General features: G+C 44.4%; 1 protein-coding gene across 12 annotated transcripts in view; it reads right to left on the bottom strand.

Moving 5' to 3' along the window:
- Window positions 1–14784: 14784 nt before the first annotated feature.
- The window catches only part of GRAMD2A (GRAM domain containing 2A), a 34931-nt gene continuing 30731 nt past the window's right edge, over window positions 14785–18984 (bottom strand). For 10 of the 12 annotated variants that reach the window (XM_059371911.1, XM_059371914.1, XM_059371923.1 and 7 more), the window contains 4 exons: window positions 18583–18724; window positions 18237–18336; window positions 17264–17368; window positions 14785–16961 (listed from right to left, as the gene is read on the bottom strand). In XM_059371911.1, coding sequence (XP_059227894.1) covers window positions 16958–16961; window positions 17264–17368; window positions 18237–18336; window positions 18583–18724 — 351 coding nt within the window. In that variant the 3' untranslated portion in view covers window positions 14785–16957. Of the gene's footprint in view, window positions 16962–17259; window positions 17369–18236; window positions 18337–18582; window positions 18725–18984 lie in introns of those variants that run through there. The other 2 variants (XM_059371913.1, XM_059371915.1) reach the window with 1 other exon arrangement.

Below are 18984 nucleotides of genomic sequence, written 5' to 3'. Positions count from 1 at the left end.
AGGTCCTCTTTTCCGAATACATAACACGTTTGGACTGTGCCGCATGTTAGTCTTCTATAAAACTTTTGAGTATGCCATTTGTAAGTGTTAGCATTATAAATAACAAGATTTTAAGAGTTTACTTGTAGTATGTCCCTAGGTACTCTAATAGCCATAGGTTATGCCCTTGCTAGACCATATACTTTTGATGCTTTGTGATACAAAATTGGAAAAAGCTCTTTTGTGGTAACTGTGTTTCCTTTTCTCTTAGAGTCATAAGAATCCAGTCTGCAAAACTCAGTTTCAGAATATTCAAAAGGCAAGCAGGTTTTTAGAATTGGAGTGAGCAGTTACTATACTGAACCTCCCTGATTTCAAATACCCTGAAGTATTTGCTCCAACCTGTGTCTCATGGAATCTGAAAAAGTTGCCATTTGTAAACCCAGCTATCGATAGTGGTCAAAAATAAAAATAAATCTGAGGGGGCTTGCTCTTTTTTTCTTTTTTAATTTGAGTATAACTGACAATGTTACATTAGTTTTAAATACACTGTGAGCTTTTTGTTTAATACTGTTCAAATCATAAATATTTCTCCCCTTTGGCTAGATAGCTATTAAAGTTTATATTCCCTAGTCCTAATTGGATCCAAAAATTTAAAAATCACAAGTGGATTATATTTCTGATACATACCTTATTATTTTTTACTAAAATTTTTACTATTTCCTTATTGACCATGTGTTTTATTTAATATATATTTCATTGAAACGACAAAGTAGAATTTCTCAGTCGTGTGGTTGTTTAAATTTTTTCTTTCATCGCTTAAAACAGAAAAGGGGAAAATAAAGAAATTTACATGTCGTGCTTGTGAGAAGGAGCATGAATATGTTCATCAAATTCAGGCAGTAGCTGTTATAGTGTGTAGTGTAGCCCTAGGCAGGTCTAAGATTGAGTAGCCTCATCTGCAAAATCAAAGTAGTAGTCTGTGTAAGCAGGTACTATAAGGATTAAATATTATATGTAAAGCATACACTAAAACCTATTCCCATTCTGTCTCACTAGCCAGTTCCATTTTAAGTCTAGCAACAAGTCTGAAAACTTAGTTCTATATTGCAACTAAATAGCTGTGTAAAAAATGGTGTGATATTATGTACAAAAGAGAAAACTATTCAAGGATTAAAAATGGCAACACTAATCTTTGTATCACTTTATAATGTGCAAGTTACTTTATATATGTTACTACATATTATATTTATATAATCTCATGTAATTATGTGTTGCCAGCTATCATTATTCTCTTCATAGATAAGAAACCAACTCAGAAGTTCAGTCACATGATCGAGAATGACAGAGCCAAGACTCACATGCAGGGCCTCCATCTCCCTCCTCACACTCTCTACTTACTCCTTTCTCCCTCTGCCAGAAATGGTGGCCAGAACTCCTTGCTTGAATAGTTTCAATAATCTCACCTCACTTTATAAATTTCATAAATTCAGCCAGCATACCACAGAAAGCAATAGTGAGAAATTCTCATCTCAATTAACTACTAGGTAGCAGAACCTCTAGAATAACAGGCTTCGTTTTATATATTAGGTCATTTTTGGATCAGCTCCCGACATTGATCTACTGATCTAATGTATTTTAAAAGCCCTACATTGTACTTCCTTTCAGATTCCTCGTATATGAAAGATGGAAGCAGAACAAGAGCAGTAGCCTGGGGAATCTCATAAAAAAGAGGACTTAAAGGAATTTCATTTCATATAAATGAAACCAAGCACAGAAGGAGCACTTGGTACAAAAGCAGGGAAAAACGAGACAAAATCCTCTGTGGAAGGATCAGGTGCTAAATGCTTGTAAAGGAAGTTTTCTTAGGCAGGGAGAAATGATTGTGTCAGATTGTCAGAGGAAATGGTAGCCAACTTCGGTATCAACAGTAGGGAGGAGTTACCAGTATCCTGGACAAAATAAATCTTAGCTCCTGCAGTTTCTGTTGAAAGACAAGAGAAGAATTACTTCACTGGTCTTTCCCCTCTGTGTCCCCAAATGAAGCATCCTGTATTTGGAAGAAAGCCCTTTCCCCATGAAGCAAGCTGGATCAAGGTTTTCTGCAGTGGGTTGTGCTTTGCTAGCTGGCTCATACACCCGCTCTCCAGTGCGGTTACCTCAGTCTTCATTCCTCAAACCTGCTAAGCCCTTACCTCCTCCTGCGCTCTGCGACTTCAGAGAGAAAATAGGAAGTATTGTGAACTCCTTCAGCTTTCCTGACACCAAATCTACAAACCTAGCTGTACCTATGGCTTTAAAAAAAAAAAAAAAAATTTTTTTTTTAAGGTTTTACTTATTTATTTGACAGAGAGAGATCACAAGCAGGCAGAGGGGCAGGCAGAGAGAGAGGAGGAAGCAGGCTCCCTGCTGAGCAGAGAGCCCGATGTGGTCCTTGATTCCAGGACCCTGAGATCATGACCTGAGCTGAAGGCAGGGGCTTTAACCCACTAAGCCACCCAGGCGCCCCCCCATAGCCTTTTTTTTTTTTTAAGATTTTATTTATTTATTTGACAGATCACAAGTAGGTAGAGAGGAGGAAGCAGGCTCCCTGCTTAGCAGAGAGCCCAATGCAGAGCTCGATCCCAGGACCCTGAGATCATGACCCGAGCGGAAGGCAGAGGCTTAACCCACTGAGCCACCCAGGCGCCCCCCTATAGCCTTTTTTTGAGCATTTTTCACTCCTATTGCAATGACCGTCAAAGCGAAAGGCTAATCCCTTAACCTATGAGAACAGCACACATACATACACACACACACCATCGTAATCATTATCATCTTCCACTTTCTCTGCTGGCTCCTTTCAGCATCTAAATGTACAGATGTATTAAATCTCTCCATCTTTAAAAATAAATAGAAGCATGATCTCATTCATGTCTTCCTCTAGATACTGACCTTTTGTCTTCCTCCTCTTTAACAGACAAATCTAAAGTGTCACAATTTCTCACCTCCCTCCCACTTCTCAACCCACTTTAATCTAGATTCTGTTCCCACCACTGTACAAAAAATGCTCAATAAGATCGCTTATGGTTCTTATTTTACTACTCTTCCTAGCAAAGTTAAACCTTCCTTTTCAAATCATTCTTCCTTTAATTGATGTCATACCTAGTTTTCCTAGTACTTCTCTGACCACTCTTTCTTATTACCAAGTTTCTTCTCAACTTGATAGAGATTCTCAGGGTCTTGTCCCAAAAGCCCTCTTCTCATTCTGTATATACTTCCTAGGCTCTCCCAGCCAAGCCCCAGGTCAGTGATAAATTTGGGCAGGGCATTTCTGACCTGTACTTCTCTCCTGAACTCTTCTAAAACTCTACCTGTATATCCTTTTACTGGACAACTTTCCTTGTCTATTTCATAGGCAACTCAAACCCAACAAATCCTAAAAATCCCCATCATCAAACCTTCGATATCAGCATTCCCTACCTTAAGAAATGACACCACTGCCCACCAAGTTCTAGCCAGAAATCTATGAATCATCCTTGACTTGTCTCTTTCTCACACATTCCATATCTATCAATCTCCTAATCATGTTTATTGCACATCTTAAATATCCTTTAAATTTGTGTATTTCTGTCATCAATACCACCACCACCATAGCCCAAACATCCAGACTCATCTGGACTGCCCCAATAGCTTCTAGAGTAGTCTTCCAATATTCATACATACTCTCCATCCCTTAGTCCATTTTATGTCCTGCCAATATCTTAAAGCTCAGCATAATCTGGCTCCTTCCTGCTTTTTCTACATCTTTATAAGCTAGACCACCCTTGCCCTACTTTACTGTGCTCCAACTCTGCAGACTTTCTTGTAGTTCCTCCAACATAACCCATTCTTTTCTTCCCTTAAAGCCTTCCCACCTAATGATATCTCCCCCTCTAATTCCCTCATGCTCTTCATCAGGGAAACTCCTATGTCATCTCTTCTTCAGGGAAATCTTCTCTGATGCACCAGACTTATTTGCTTTCAGTGTGCCCAAATCGTGTATAATTTTTGGTATTAAATCGCTCTTCCACTAAGCTGTAAATGCCCTGGAGGCTTTTGTAAATACCCTGATTTGTTCATCATTGAATCCCTGCTGCTTAATTTAGTGCCTGGCACATAGACACTGGTTGTTATTTGTTGAATGAAAAGATGCAAAGACAGAAGCAGTTTATCAGAAAGGGCCCATCACCGCACCCTGACGTTGCAGCAAGAATCAAAATGCCATGTTATCAGGGCACCTGGGTGGCTCAATGGGTTAAAGCCTCTGCCTTTGGCTCAGGTCATGATCCCGGAATCCTGGGATCCAGCCCCGTATCGGGCTCTCTGCTCAGTGAGGGGTGCTCAGCGCCACCCCCCACCCCCGCCTGCCTCTCTGCCTACTTGTGATCTCTCTCTGTCAAATAAATAATAAAATCTTTTTTTAAAAATGCCATGTTATCAGCATAACATTTCATGCTTGCATAAGAGCAAGCTATCTTGGGGGAAGGGAGGTTGATTGAACTTAAGCAACCTGACAGAAAATAAGAAGCTCACAAAACATGTAACTCTAATGTTGCCATCTCTTCAGTTTATCTGCTGACTTGAGATTTTCACATTTTACATAGCTATACTCCCTGTGTAAGCACTTCTTTCCTTTTTTTTTTCCCCTTTAGTAAACTCTACATCCAACATTGGGCTTAAACTCACGACCCCAAGAACAAAAGTTGCATGCCCTACCAGCTGAGCCAGCCAGGCGCCCTATGTGTAAGCAGTTTTAATTCTGCTTTTTCACAAATTTCACAAATTTCCACCCTAAATCACTTTCTATTTGTTATATTTAACAGCAACACAGGATTACCTCAAGTTAATAGGTCATGATTTTCTTAGCCATTTCCCGACTGCTAAGGCTTTTTGGTTAGTTCAGATATTGCTATGAATAGCAGTGTCACAAACACTATTCATAAATAACTTCTTCATTTCAGATTATCTCCTTGAGGAATATAAGAGTGGAATTAGGACATCAAAGCATATGAGCAGTTTCTATCCCTTCATGTAGATAGCCAGAGAGTTCTCAAAAGAATCAACATATAGTACCATGAAAAATAGAGAATACATTATATGTTAATAAAAAATAATTTAAAAAATATATTATATATATTATGTATATTACATATTATATAATACATATATATAATAATAAAAATAATAAAAAATAAAAATTTAAATATACATTACATATTATATATAATATATATTTTAAATTATTTTTTATTTATTATTATTATTATTATTTATATTATGTAATATGTTACATAGTATAATATATATCTTTACATTTATTTTATATTTATAATTTATATAAATATAAATTATAATTATAATATAATTTATATATTATATAATTTATATTTTTGTGTATATAATATATATATATAATATAGAAGCATCTGTGTTGCTCAGTAAAGCATCCAACTTGGTTTTGGTCCAGGTCCTGATCTTAGGGTTGTCATGAGATTGAGCCCTGAGTGATTTTCTCCCTCTTGAGATTCTCTCCCTCTGCTCTTCCCCTGCTTGTGCTCTTTTTCTCTCTAAAATAAGTAAATAAAATCTTTAAGTATATATATATATGCTATGTATTGTATGTACAAAACCTAAATCTAATTCCACGTAGCCCTACCAACATTGGGTTTTATACTTGTTAAAATTTATTTCATGAAGTTTTAAAGATAAGAACTTTTATTGATCTCTTTCTATGTGCAAGGAACTTAAAAGGATTTGATACAATTTTTCCATTTAATAATCACCGTAAAACTGTACAGTAGATAGTATCTCCATTTTAGAAATAAGAAAACTAAAGGTAAATACTTAGTAAGGTTTAAATGTAGATGTACTGATTCCAGAACTGTACTCTTAACCACCATAATGTTTGTTAGTGATAGTGGTTTTTCCTGTTTTCTTTTCTTTTTTTTTTAAGATTTTATTTATTCATTTGACACACAGAGATCACAAGCAGGCAGAGAGGCAGGCAAAGAGGTAGAGAGAAGGAAGCAGGCTCCCTGCTGAGCAGAGAGCCCAACGAGGGGCTCAATCCCAGGACCCTGAGATCATGACCTGAGCCGAAGGCAGAGGCTTAACCCCCTGAGCCACCCAGGCACCCCTCTGTTTTATTTTCTCAAAAGAAATAACCTCTCTGATTTCAGGAGTATGGCATAATATACTTCTAGAAAGCTTGTTGTTTGTTGAGGTAAATATCTAGATGGACCTTTTGGTTGAGAAGTTAACTCCCGGGTTTGGCTTGAGTGGGTCAGGGGGATACAAAGAAAAATCAGTTACTCCAAACAATAAAATGAATCAAATTTTCATTGGATGCCCTAGAAAAAGAGAATGAGGCCAAAGTAAGAAAGAAGTGGAGGGAGAATTGATGAGAAGAACTCAGACAGGATGCCCACCAGAAACAGCAGGAGGCAGGGGACTGCTGGAGATGGCCAGTGAGAAGTTTCCCAAGATGGTAGAGAATGGCTTTCCATTTCCGTGAGCAGTCTGTATACACTGACTTTGAGTTTGTTTTCTGCTTTGTGCTGTAGCCTTCCATTAACTCTAAATCTTGTGTGCAATTTGGATACACCCAACAATCTTGGTGGTGGGTCATTTGAAGGAATGAAGGAGGAGGACAGGCACATCACAGGCAAGAGGGCAATAGCCAAAGGACAAGCAGGCTGCATCATGATCTGACCCAGGAGACAGAGAAGCAACCTGGAAACACTTGGGGGGAATTGAAGTCTCAGGACTTCCCACAGTAGGTGGAAATGGGGCTGGGGCCATTTTTATATTGAGAGAATGACCCTTAAACATTAGATTATTTGGAGTTGCCAGGTCGGAAACTTTGGAGTTGCAGTCAAGTGAAAAAATACTTTTGTTGAGACATAGCAAAAAAATAAAAAATAAAATCATTTATTTTTATATATATATATATATATATATATATATATATATATATATATATGATTTATTAGCAGCATTTGTCAGTCCTTGATATATGGTAATTAGCTTCCTGATCTTTTATTAACAGTGTCCCACAGGGCTTCCTGATCTTTTATTAACAGTGTCCCACAGGGCTCAGACCTCCATCCTCTCCTCTGTGGACAGGTTCAGTCCCTTAGAAATATCTCAACCAGTTTCATGCTTCTAGATACCATACCTATGTCGACAGTTCCCAGATTTATAACTCCCAGACTTCCCTTTGGAATGCCAAACCCATATAGCATATTGCCCACTTAACATTCCCCACCTGGATGTTTAAAGCTCATCTGAAACTTAGCATATTCCTTCCTCAAACTGCACCACTCGTGGCTTTCTCCATCTCAGTTGACGGCAACTCTATCCATCCTTTCAACCTAAAACACAGAGTCATCCTTTATGACTGTTATACTCCATCTCTAGTTTGACAGGAAAGTCTCTTGTTTTTACCTTCAGAATATATCCAGAATTTGCCTGTTCCCACCATCTCTACTTCTACCACTCTGGTAAGAGGCACCATCATCTCTCATCTGGATTGCCACAAAAATCTTAGACTGATGCCCTTGCTTCCACCTTTCCCCACCCCAGCAGCCAAGGGTGATCCTCTTAAAAGCCATATAGTAAATCTCGTTACTCCTCTGCTTCCCACTTCATTCACAGTAAAATCCAGCATTCTTCCAGTGGTCTTCTGTGATCTCCCCATCCCCTGCCACCCTGCCCTGTCCTACCATTACCTCTTTGACCTCACTTACTCATCGTGCCCCCTTGTTATCTCTCTTCAGCTCCACCTGCATCCTGGCTGTTACTGAACAAAGCCAGGCATCTAAGAACTCTTGCATTGGCTGTTCTGCCTGAAATACCCCACAAAGTGTATTCTCTCACTTCTTTTACATCTTTGCTTAAATATCAACTTTTCAGTCAGATCGTCCCTTAACCATCATCCTCTTGTATTTTTTAATCCCAGTATAGTTAATGTACAGTGTTGTATATTTCAGGTATGCAATATAGTGTTTCAACAGTTCTGTACACTACTCAGTGCTCATCATGATAAGTGTAGTCTTAACCCCAACACCTATTTCACCCATTCCCCTATCCAGTTCATCTCTGGTGACCATCTGTTTGTTCTCTAGAGTTTAGAGTCTGTTTTTGTCTTTGGTTTGTCTCCTTTTTTCTTTGTTCATTTGTTTCTTAAATTCCACATATGAGTGATACCATATGGTGTTTGTCTTTCTATGATTTCACTTAGCATCATACCCTCTAGATTCATCTATGTTGTTGCAAATGGTAAGATTTCGTTCTTTTTTATGGCTTAGTAATATCCCACAAATATATGGAATCTTATGAATCTTATATATACTGGTATATATATATATGTGTGTGTGTGTGTGTATATATATATATACTCATATATATAGTGGTATATATATGTATATAATACACACACCATCTCTTTTTTATCCTCTTCATCTATGGATGGACACTTGGGCTGCTTCCACAGCTTGGCTATTGTAAATAGTGCTGCTATAAACATAGGGGTGCATACATCTTTTCAAAGTATTGTTTTCATATTCTTTGAGTAAATACCCAGTAGTGTAATTACTGGATCATATGGTAATTCCTTTTAAATGTTTGAGGAAACTCCATACTATTTTCTGCAGTAGCTGTACCAGTCTGCATTCCCACCAACAGTGCATGACCATTGTCCTCTTTTAATTGCAATATCTCAATAGCATTTCTGATCTCAATTCTCTTGCTTTACACTTTTTCCTTTAGCACTTAATCACCTTGAGGCATACTATGTAATTTACTGTTATAATTAACTATTATAGTTTATTATCTTTGTTGCTTATTGTCTTATCTTCCTTCACTCACCACTACAATATACAAACTCCATAAAGCTAAAGATCTCTTTGTACCTTGTTCACTAATATATCCCAGGCATTCAGCATCATGCCTAAGTCATTCAATGCTTAACTCACTCAATAATAATTATCTGAGTGAGAATACAAATGAAAATCTGTCATCCCCTGCAACAAAATGAGAATTTAAGTTCACAATTTCATACAACACACACATTTTCCTTTAGAACAGGGACCAGCAAACTTTTTCTTAAATATTAGTAAATATTACTGGCTTATAGTTCATATGGTCCCTCTTGTAGTTACGCAACCTCCACTTCGGGAGCTCTAGGGTGGCCAGAGACTGTATATAAACAAATGGGCATGGCTGCGTTCCAGTAAAACTATTTACAAAAATAAGCAGCCAACCAGTAAAACTATTTACAAAAATAAGCAGCCAACCACTGATTCCTCCTTTAGACAAAGATATATCTCAGTAAATCAGAACTCTTCATTGGCAGGCTACGCTCTACCCTTCGACTTTACTTATTGCTAAAAACAAAATTTTGGAAAAGTAAATGCAAACCTAGTGAAAATACAGATGAGTAGCTTCCCTGCCTGCAGACAGATTGGGCATTCCTTACGCAAAATGGCTGTTGAGCAATATAGGATTTGGGGGTGGGAGGTGGGGAGAAAAATCTTGATATCAGCTACTTTCTGGCTAATGAGTAGAGAACACATTATCTGTAGCTTTGGAGTATCCTCTAGAGGCTTCTAATATGCAAAATGATCTACTTCTGGGACCTCTTTTCTCCAGGCCATTAAGGTCTTTGGCACTGATGATGAATTTCCTGTGGCAAAGAAACCACTTTTATTTTTGTCATCTACTGACAGAATCGTTGTGAAAATACCTGCCAGTATTCTGAGGCCCGAGCCCTAATCTGCCATCTAAACCAGTGATTCCCAATCAAGGGCAGTTTTGCCCCACAGGGGACATTTGGCAACATCTGAAGATGTCTTTGGTTGTCACACCAAGGGGCAGAGGTGTTAACTGGCTTGAGGTGGGCAGAGGCCGAGGATGTGACTAAGCATCCTATAAGGCACAGAATAACCCTATAACAAAGAACTCGGCGGCCCAAAATATTAGTAGTGCTGGAGTTGAGAAACCATGATCTAGACTATTCTGCCAGACTTATAATCTGTTCTGCACTCCACTGCCAAGCCAGTATTCCTAAACCACCAAATTTATCTAACCCTTCCTCCTAAGCTTCAGTAGCTCCAGTAGCTCCTCATTGCCTGAAAGTTCAGATCTTTCCTTCTCGCCCTGGCATTTAAATCCCTCTTGCCCACTTATGTGTTCCTTCCCCAGTAGGAGCTCTACTCCTCACAAGCTTTCATCTTCACCAGCCTCCACACCGTCATCCTTTTACCGACGTTATCCCTCACGCACGTACCTTGCAAGGATCCTCCCCACGTCTCTTCTCTGATCCAAACCTTACTCATTCTTTGAAGCCCACACATGCTGCACGCCCCTCTGCCAATGAGTCGGTCTCTTTTTGTAGCACTCCCTTCTGAACTTCTCATGGGCTCACACGTCTTACACTGTCATATAGCTCTTCCCTCCATCTTCTTTCCTCAGTAAACTCGCTGAAGGGCGCCATATTGTATTTCCGGCCTTTCAGTCTTGAAAGGCCTTGCACAGCATAAGGTGTGAAAACTATGTTGTTGTATTGAGAGTCAAATGAGACAAGTATAAAAAGCACCTTGTATAGGGCCTGGTACCCAGTTAAGTGCTCAGAAAATTATGGTATCATAGTATCTATAGAAGATTACAATCGGGAGCCCTCAGAATGTGCTTAATAAATCTTTTAATAGTAGTTACGTACTGGAGAGAGCATGCATTCAGACTAGCCTGGTCTTTGGAACTAACAGCAGAGAAAAACTTGCATCAGAAATTCTACACCAATTAACACGCCTTCATGCTAGAGCGAATCCAGGAGCAGTGTGTGTCACATTTTCTCAAAGTGGTGCCTAAGCCAACCTTTCTGCCTTTAACAAGTTAATGAATAGCTTATGAGTAACACTTTGCCCACTCTGGCCCAATTTAGGAGGCTGCCGATAGGATAGGATGTCAGTACGGCACCCTCGGCTTTGCTGGGGTCCAGCTGCATCCTCCCTAAGTGATTCTGCTCTCAGCAACTGGAGGCTCCAATATCACTAGAGATGTGGGCACCAGTGGGATGAGGCTGCAGAGAGGTCCTGGCCTTTCCCCAAGTGGAAGAGAGGCTTGTCTCAGATCCTGTGAGAGAAGGGAGTGGGGCCTGGTATTCCGAGCAGCCCAGGTTTGGCTTTGGGCCAGGCACTGAGTGGCAAACAAGAAGGAACACATTCCGGGAAGGCAAGGAGCCCTGCCAACGCAAAGGCGGCCCGGCAAGCTGGGCCTGCTGGGCGCCAGGTGCTCCTTGGCTCTGTGGAGGTCAGGCACGCAGGGAAATGCACTCGGGTTTCTCTGGATTATCATTTCAGAGGTTATACAGCTCCCTCCCTCTCACTTTCGGTGGACAAAGCAGCATTAAACCTCTAGATCTGAATCCTCTGTTCTCTGGGGTCTAGCCCCTCATCTCTGAATGAAGGTAGAAGAGGAAGCAGTGTTGTGGCCTCCTAAGATCACACTTCGCTGGAGCCGGGTGTCTGTAATTCTGTGCCCTAAGAGAAGGTGCTTTCTACAGCAAAGGCAGGTCAAGGGGAAAACTGGGATTTCTATTCTCTTGTTGGAAGAGAAGCTGATCTCACCACCCGCCTCCTCCTGCACCCACCCCCACACATAAACAAAACATGCTGGTTCTTCACACCTGCCAGTTCTGCCTCCTTACTGGCCTGACCTTCAGGTCTGAAGAGCCCTCGGGATGGTGTTCCATTCTGCTTGCCACCAACCGCGTCCCCCACTGTGAAAGAAGAGGGAAAGGAAAAGGGAAAGAATGGAAGGAGACCATGGAGAAATGGCCACAGGAGCTTGCCAGAACTTCCCTTCTGCTGCTGGATAGGCAAGGCACTGGACTTGGACTAGGCCTGGCTTGTTTTCACCCCACAAGTGGGCAGCAGGGGCCCTTCTTTGACCAAGGGGAGTGAAGTCTGTTCCTCTCCTCTGCGGCTCCAGCTACTGCTGGACTTTGCTGCCACCTAGTGGCCAAATGGCATCTCTTCCCCCTCAAAGAGACCAGCCTGGAGATCTGGCTTCAGTCCCCGCCTAAGGCAAACTTAAGAGCTTTCTCTGCAAAGCTTCTCTACCCTAGGACGCCCTGCTTCTGCAGCCCAGCGAGAGGAGCAGCCCAGGTTCATGACCTCACCCAGCTCAACAGACGTCCCAATGCCATGGCCACCAGGTAGGAGGGCCAAGGCTGGCTGGCTGGGGGCCAGGGATGGCAGCAGTCTTTTACTCACAAGGCCCCCTGTAGGGTATGGTTCTGCCACAGCTCCCCTCATTTCTGAATGCCCTTTTCAGCAGAGCTCCTGCTCCTCCCATGATTCTGCCTTGTCTGGCTACACCCATGTTGTTAAACCCAGGCTCCTGCAATGTATATATCTATATATCTGTATCTATATATCTCCAATTTCTTCAAATTTAAGGCAGTTGTTTCTTCCTTATGAAGTTAGCTCATTTCAACTTTAAATTTATAAAGATTATATGCCCTCTCTGTGATGCTGCTGCTATAAGCCAGTCCCTGAGAATAATGGAAAGGGGGTATAGTCTGTAGATCGTCCACCATATTTTCCTGCATGTTACATTCACCTGTTTACTTCCTCTAGCAAAAGAAAGCATTTGGTTTCAGCAACACTGATCTTACAGACCAAACTTTCAGATCTGAGCAGCAGTACCCAGGGATTATATAAAATCCAAACTCCCTTTTCCTGCCTACCTCTCCAGCCTGTGTGTGTGTGTGTGTGTGTGTGTGTGTGTGTGTTAAAATACACATAAAAATTACCATCTTCATCATTTTTAAGTGTATAGTCCCATTGTGTCAAGTATATTCCCATTGTTCCGCAACCATCATCACCATCTCCAGACTCTGTCTTGTAAAACTGAAACTCCATGCCCATTAAACAGTAGCTCTCACTTCCCTTCCCCCCAGCCTCTGGCAACCACCATTCTGCTTTCTGTCTCTATGAATGTGACCATTCTAGGGACCTCATGTAAGTGCACTCATATTGTGTTTGTCTTTTTTTTTCTCCTAAAGATTTATTTAGTTATTTGAGAGGGAGAGAGAAAGAGAAAGAGAGAGCAGGGGAGGACAGAGAGAGAGGGAGAAGCAGACTCCCCGCTGAACACAAAGCCCAATGCGGGGCTCGAACCCATGAGATCATGACCTGAGCTGAAACCAAAGGGTCAGTCACCCAGGCGCCCCCATGTTTGTTTTTTTGTGGCTGGCTTATTTCACTTGGCAAAATGTCCTTAAAGTTCATCCATGTTATAGCATGTGTCAGAATTTTCCTCCTTTTTAAGGATGAATAACATTCCATGGTATGCATATACCACACTTTGTTTATCCATTCTTTGGTTACTAGACACCTGACCTGGGTTGCTTCCACCTTTTGGCTATTTGAGTATTGCTGCTCTGAACATGGGTGTGCAGAGAGAGAAGTCTTCAAAACCCGGCTTTCAGCTCTTTTGAGGAGATGGCCAGAAATGGTAGTACTGGACCATATGGCAGTTGCCTTTAGTTTTTTGAAAACCTGCTGTACCATTTTGCACAATGGCGGCGCCATTTTACCTTCCCACCTGCAGTGCATAAGGGCTCCATTTTCCCCACATCCTCACCAACACTTGTGTTCTGCTGGAGAGTAGCCGTCCTAATGGGTGTGAAGTGGTGCCTGACTGTGGTTCTGAATTCCCTAAGGACTAGTGATGTTGGCCATCTTTTCGTGTGCCCGTTGGCCATTTGTGTCTCTTCTTCAGAGAAACATCCTTTGGGTTCCTTACACACTTTTTAATTGGTTTTGTGTGTTGTTGGTGTTGACCTCTCCAATGTCTTTCCACATCACTCTCCCACCTGATCAGTTTCCTCAAGTCCTGTTGAGTCTCTCTGTGCAGAAGAGACAAATGCTTTCTCTCCTAGGTTTTGCAGTTACTGATCCACTGGCCATGAAATGCCAATGAATGGACCGTGCCAATGGCCATGAAATACCAATGAATGGAACCAAAGAATGAACCCATGGCTGGGTCCTCATACCGTAACACCAATCTCAGTGTCACTTCAAAGAGCCTTTCCTGCCCATCCACCTACAGCCGACTCCCCATTTACTCTCATATCACCATTTCTCCCCTTCATGGAACCGAAGCACAATCTGCATTTCCCTTGCTTGTTTACATGTCTACTCAGAACTTGTTTACATGGAGCAGAAGTGCCATGAGGACACAGAGACAGCCTGACATGCTCACTGCTCTATCCCTGGTGCCTGGCATAGTACCTGGCTTGTGGTCTGGGCTCAGTATTTGCTGAATGAATGAATCACTACTAGAAGGGGCATCCTAGGGAAAAAGAAAGGTAATGTGGCCCAAATTGGAACTTAACCTCCCCAATCTAGGCTTAATGTCATACAAAAGGACACAGGGATTTTCTGGCTTGGGGTTCAGGGTTCCAGACTTGAATTCCTGAGTCAGAAAAACAGTACCATTTGAATAGGGGACATCGCTTTGGAGCTGCCCAAGAGAAATAGGGAAGCCTTCTCGGTGTCCACCCAGCAGAGGCAGAAAGGCCACAGAGGTTTGCTGTGGCCGCTCTTCCCCTTCCCATTACACCAGAAGCGTGAGGCAGCTCGGCTACAGCCTCGTGAGATTTGCAGAGCACTTGAAATGCTGGGGCTGACTTGGGCTCCTTCGTGCCAAGTATGTCAGCACGAGTACCTTCGGTGTGTCGTCAAAGGATAAAAATGAACTTTCCATACCACAGGACACTAGAAAAATCAAATGTTTGTATTTGAAAATATTTTCAACGGCTAATGCCATGCTGGAACAACCCAAGGATAGTTGAACCAATCTCTCGGGGAATCAGAGGAATGTCAGCCTCCACAAGCAGGTCTGTAGAAGTCCACGTAGTTTACAAACGTGCACGAGAGAAAGGACACTGGCCCCAGAGGACCAGGCTGAGGAAGAAAAGGGAGAAACAGAGCGCCCTCCAGAGTGACAGGCACACTCCTACCACTGAAACCCCTGGACCCAAGAGGACCTCCAGAGCCGCCTACCCTGCAGCACGGCTCTTGCCCTTTCCGAGCCTGGGGCGTGGCCGGAGACCAGACTCACCAGCATGTGCGCACGGCTGCCCATGACGTGGCACCTCTGGTGGCCTCTCATGAGCCTGGGGCTCAACCTAGCAGGGCTCAGAGAATGGACCGATTCTCCCTGCCCTCCAACAAGGACCAAGGCAGGGAGACACTGGGGCACGTGGGGTTATTTCCCTGAAAACATGATATAAAGGTGATAAACGAGGCTCGTTCCGATAAAAGGGTGGGGTTTTCTCCACTGTGGTGCTGTGGGGAGAAAGGAATATGAGTTTACCTGCCACCTCCAGCTGTGGTACCAACCACCCTAAGCTTAATCCTGGAACCCGCAGCGGCGGGAGGATAGAGAGACCACTAGTCTACACTTAGGGACCTGTCCCCTACAGACACCATCCCTCACATCCTCATTTGGGTTTGCCATAAGCAAGATAGTCACAGTTCCACGATAACTAAATCCCCCTTGGATTTCTCCCTGATTAACCTCTCAGGTGCATGAAGAAGGAAAAGCAGCGACTGTTTCTGACACACTCACCCCATCACCAGTGACTTTGCCTGATACTTCTGACCTCCTCACTAAGGCCCTTCTGGAACCCCTAAAGGCACTGTCTTAGCATGTTGGAGTCCCAGGGAGAGCAGGCAGAGTTCTGAGGCACAGCAGAGCTGTTTAGAACACAGGAGGCCTTGGCAGAGATGGAGGAATCTCTAAGGCAAAGCTACCACTGTGTTCACTCCTCGCATCCCCTACCTCTCTTGTCCCCAGAGGTATCAGAGAGAACCCCTTGACCTGGTCCCTGCAATGTTCCAGACCCACCTTGGACACCCCCACCTTATTCATGGAGGGCAGGACTTTCCCCCATAGCCTGCAACTCAGGTGACATGAGGGAGCTCTGTGACGGCCCGACACCATCGTGCCCAGGTGCCCAGCCACGCTTCCCTGACAGGCTGCTGTTGGTCATGGCCCCTCAGGCAGTCAGGCAAGGAGTACAAAGCTCATATCAAAGTCCCTGACCTTCCCCTCCCCCCATACCCAGTGGGGGTCACTCGCCATCGTCTACTTCCTGCCTGGGACCCCTCAGACTGTTGGAACACAGAGGGGAAGATGAAGTACCAGGTCTGTGACCACAGTGACCAAGGCCTGTTCCACCTGTCTCACTAGGAAGTGGCAGCGAAGGACCCAGAATGCTGGACCTCTGCCCTCCGTCACAGCCCCTGCCACCATCCTCTGCTGCAAATACTGCCCTCCGGATTCAGCCAGTCCTCCTCGTGAGGGCCCAGAACAGAGCCTCAGCACAGGGCGTGAATCTTCCCCTCTGGCTGGAATCTTAGCTTCCCCCTCACACCCTCCTCTTCTCCTTCATAGCTTCTGCCTCACTTTCCCAGGCTGCCCTTGGCCTCAGGGGCCGAAGCGAGAGCATGGTATGTTGGGAGAGAGCAGAGCCCCACTGGTGGTTTGGGTTTGGGCCTCTGTCCCACTCCTGCAGTGAGCCGCGTGACCGTGCACAGCTGCACTCCAGGTACCAAAACTTGGCCTTTTGTCCCTTGGGTGTCTCCTAGTGCTCTTGTCTCTGTGCCAGACTGTTTCCGAGGAACAAGTTAATTTTCTTTTTCCAAGTGCTTGCTGAAGCTTAGTATACAGAATTTCTCGGCCGGTTCCAAGAATCTGGCTTTGTGTTTGAGTCCCCAAATTGTAGGAGCTTGGTCAACAGGAGGGCTAAGAGCTGGGGGAGGAGGAAGGATCTGGAGTATTCTCCTTCCTACTCAGTCTCAGCACAGCAGCATAAACCACAGGAGTCGCTGGTAGAAGCTTAGCACCCAGAGCATTCTTCTTGGAGAAGCCGGGGTGGCTGTTACCTACACACGAGAGATTCCCAGATCAGAGAAGGGGCTTACAAGGCAGACAGACGGGTCAGTAGAACCTTCCTCTGCCTTCCCTCACCACCACCCCACCCTGCCAGCAAGAGCTGGTCAAGCTGGTCAGGGTGCAATCTGTGTACCCTGCACGATCTGTCCAACCTTGCTTGGCAGATTGAGCTGTCAAGCCAGCTCAAGGGCAAGGCCAACTCCAGCCAGGACGACACGCAGCCTGGCCGTAGGTATTGGCTCCCGTCCTTTACCTTCAGTTCCCGAGGCATTGGGAAGAGAGAGGACGTCACCTGTGCCCAGGGACCGGGCCGTCCCAATTCAGGGAGCATAACTGCTGTTCCAGCTGGGAGATGCGGAATGCCAGATAGGATGAGGACATGACCAAGAAGCAGATCCTGGAGAAAGAGAGATAAGGATATCTTACCTGGAAAAAGGACATTTTTAGAAACTCACCAAAACCAGGAATGGGAACGAAGCTACTTCCCGCAACTGGAAGAATTAAAGAGCTCTTTGCCTCTCAGCTATGTTCAGGCCTGGACATCTTTGTGTCCAGGGGCCACGTGGGGGTCCTGAGACTCATCTCCATGGAGGTGTCCTCAAAGCCCAGCAGGATTTCTGGGTCCTTAAACTCAGCCCACCTTCCCTCTGACCAGCCACCTTGGTCCTGTGCCTCCTCTTCAAGGCCACCAAGATTATCCCCTAAGGTGGTAGGCCCACTCTCCCAGAAAATGCTGAGGCTGACCATGGGAACTCAGCCAGCAGAAGCAGGGGAAGGTCATGAGGTAAGAAGAGGGGACACCAGGAGCTGGCTGTTCACTGAACGCCCCACCGTGCTCACCCCTCTGCTGGTCCTTAGGCAGAATTACAGACAAGTCTGGGGTTCCAGAAACTGCTCTAAAGGTGGGTGGCAGGAAGGCTATGGCTCTCCCCTAGTCTATCCGATGGCCCTCTCCAATTTTGTTAGTTGTTCCCCTCCCCAGTCCTGTTCACGTTTTCCTTTTTTCACAGCTTCTTACCCTGCCCCTCCCTACTGCACAGCCTTACCCCTAAATTACAGGGGTGCATGAATAAAGACGGGAGACACTTAGTCTTGCTGCAGAAGGGCCTGCCAGGTAACCTCCAGACACCACCCAGGAGCTTTCAGTTGACTTAGGACCTTCCCCTCGCTCTGGACAGTGACCTCCCCACACACAGAGGCCCCTGCTCCAAACAACCAGCCACCCAGGTGAGTTTAACCACCCCATCCCCAATGTAGTCACCTACAGCACAAAGATGACCTTGAGGAGCTGATAATCCCAGAGCCTCAGCTTCCCGTCACTCCTGGGCTCCTCCTCCAGCTTCTCCTCCTCACAGACGTCATTCTCTGTGATGGGAGAGAAATTAGGCATCTTCGTGGAGCAGGAGGCAGGAGCCCAGCCCAGCAAGCCCACCTCCCCGACTCTCCGAAGCTGCTCAGGCTTGTGGCTTGGCTTTCCCTTATGGATTTGGATTAAGTAAGAAACAGCTCTCAGCAGCCTTGCTGGCTGTGATTTTTCCTCTTTGCAGTAGTAGGGGCAGGGAAAGCCTGGTCTGTGTAAGCAGTTGTCATAGAAAAGCACGCTGAGCTCACCAGACCCAGGAGGCTTCCTGGGAAAGAAGCTGTCCGTGGAGTCCATGGATGCCCGAGGGATACAAGGGATGTTGTCTGGGAGGGACAGGGACCTGGAGGCAGGGCACACTTTTCTCCACTTCATCTCAGGGATGAGGACTTCCTGCAGAGAAGGCAGATGAAACTCTCTATGACCCTTGGGATGTCACGTGTTCTAAGGGGCCCACACTAGGTTTATCAAAAATTTTCCAGATATTGGGGCACCTGGGTGGCTCAGTGGGTTGAAGCCTCTGCCTTCAGCTCAGGTCATGATCCCAGGGTCCTGGGATGGAGCCCCACATCGGGGTCTCTGCTCAGCGGCGAGCCTGCTTTCCCACCCCCCCTCTGCCTGCCTCTCTGCCTACTTGTGATCTCTGTCTGTCA

This window comes from Mustela nigripes, chromosome 13 (genome assembly GCF_022355385.1).
Source record: "Mustela nigripes isolate SB6536 chromosome 13, MUSNIG.SB6536, whole genome shotgun sequence".
Lineage (NCBI taxonomy): Eukaryota > Metazoa > Chordata > Mammalia > Carnivora > Mustelidae > Mustela > Mustela nigripes.
This window is presented reverse-complemented; position numbering and strand designations above follow the sequence as displayed.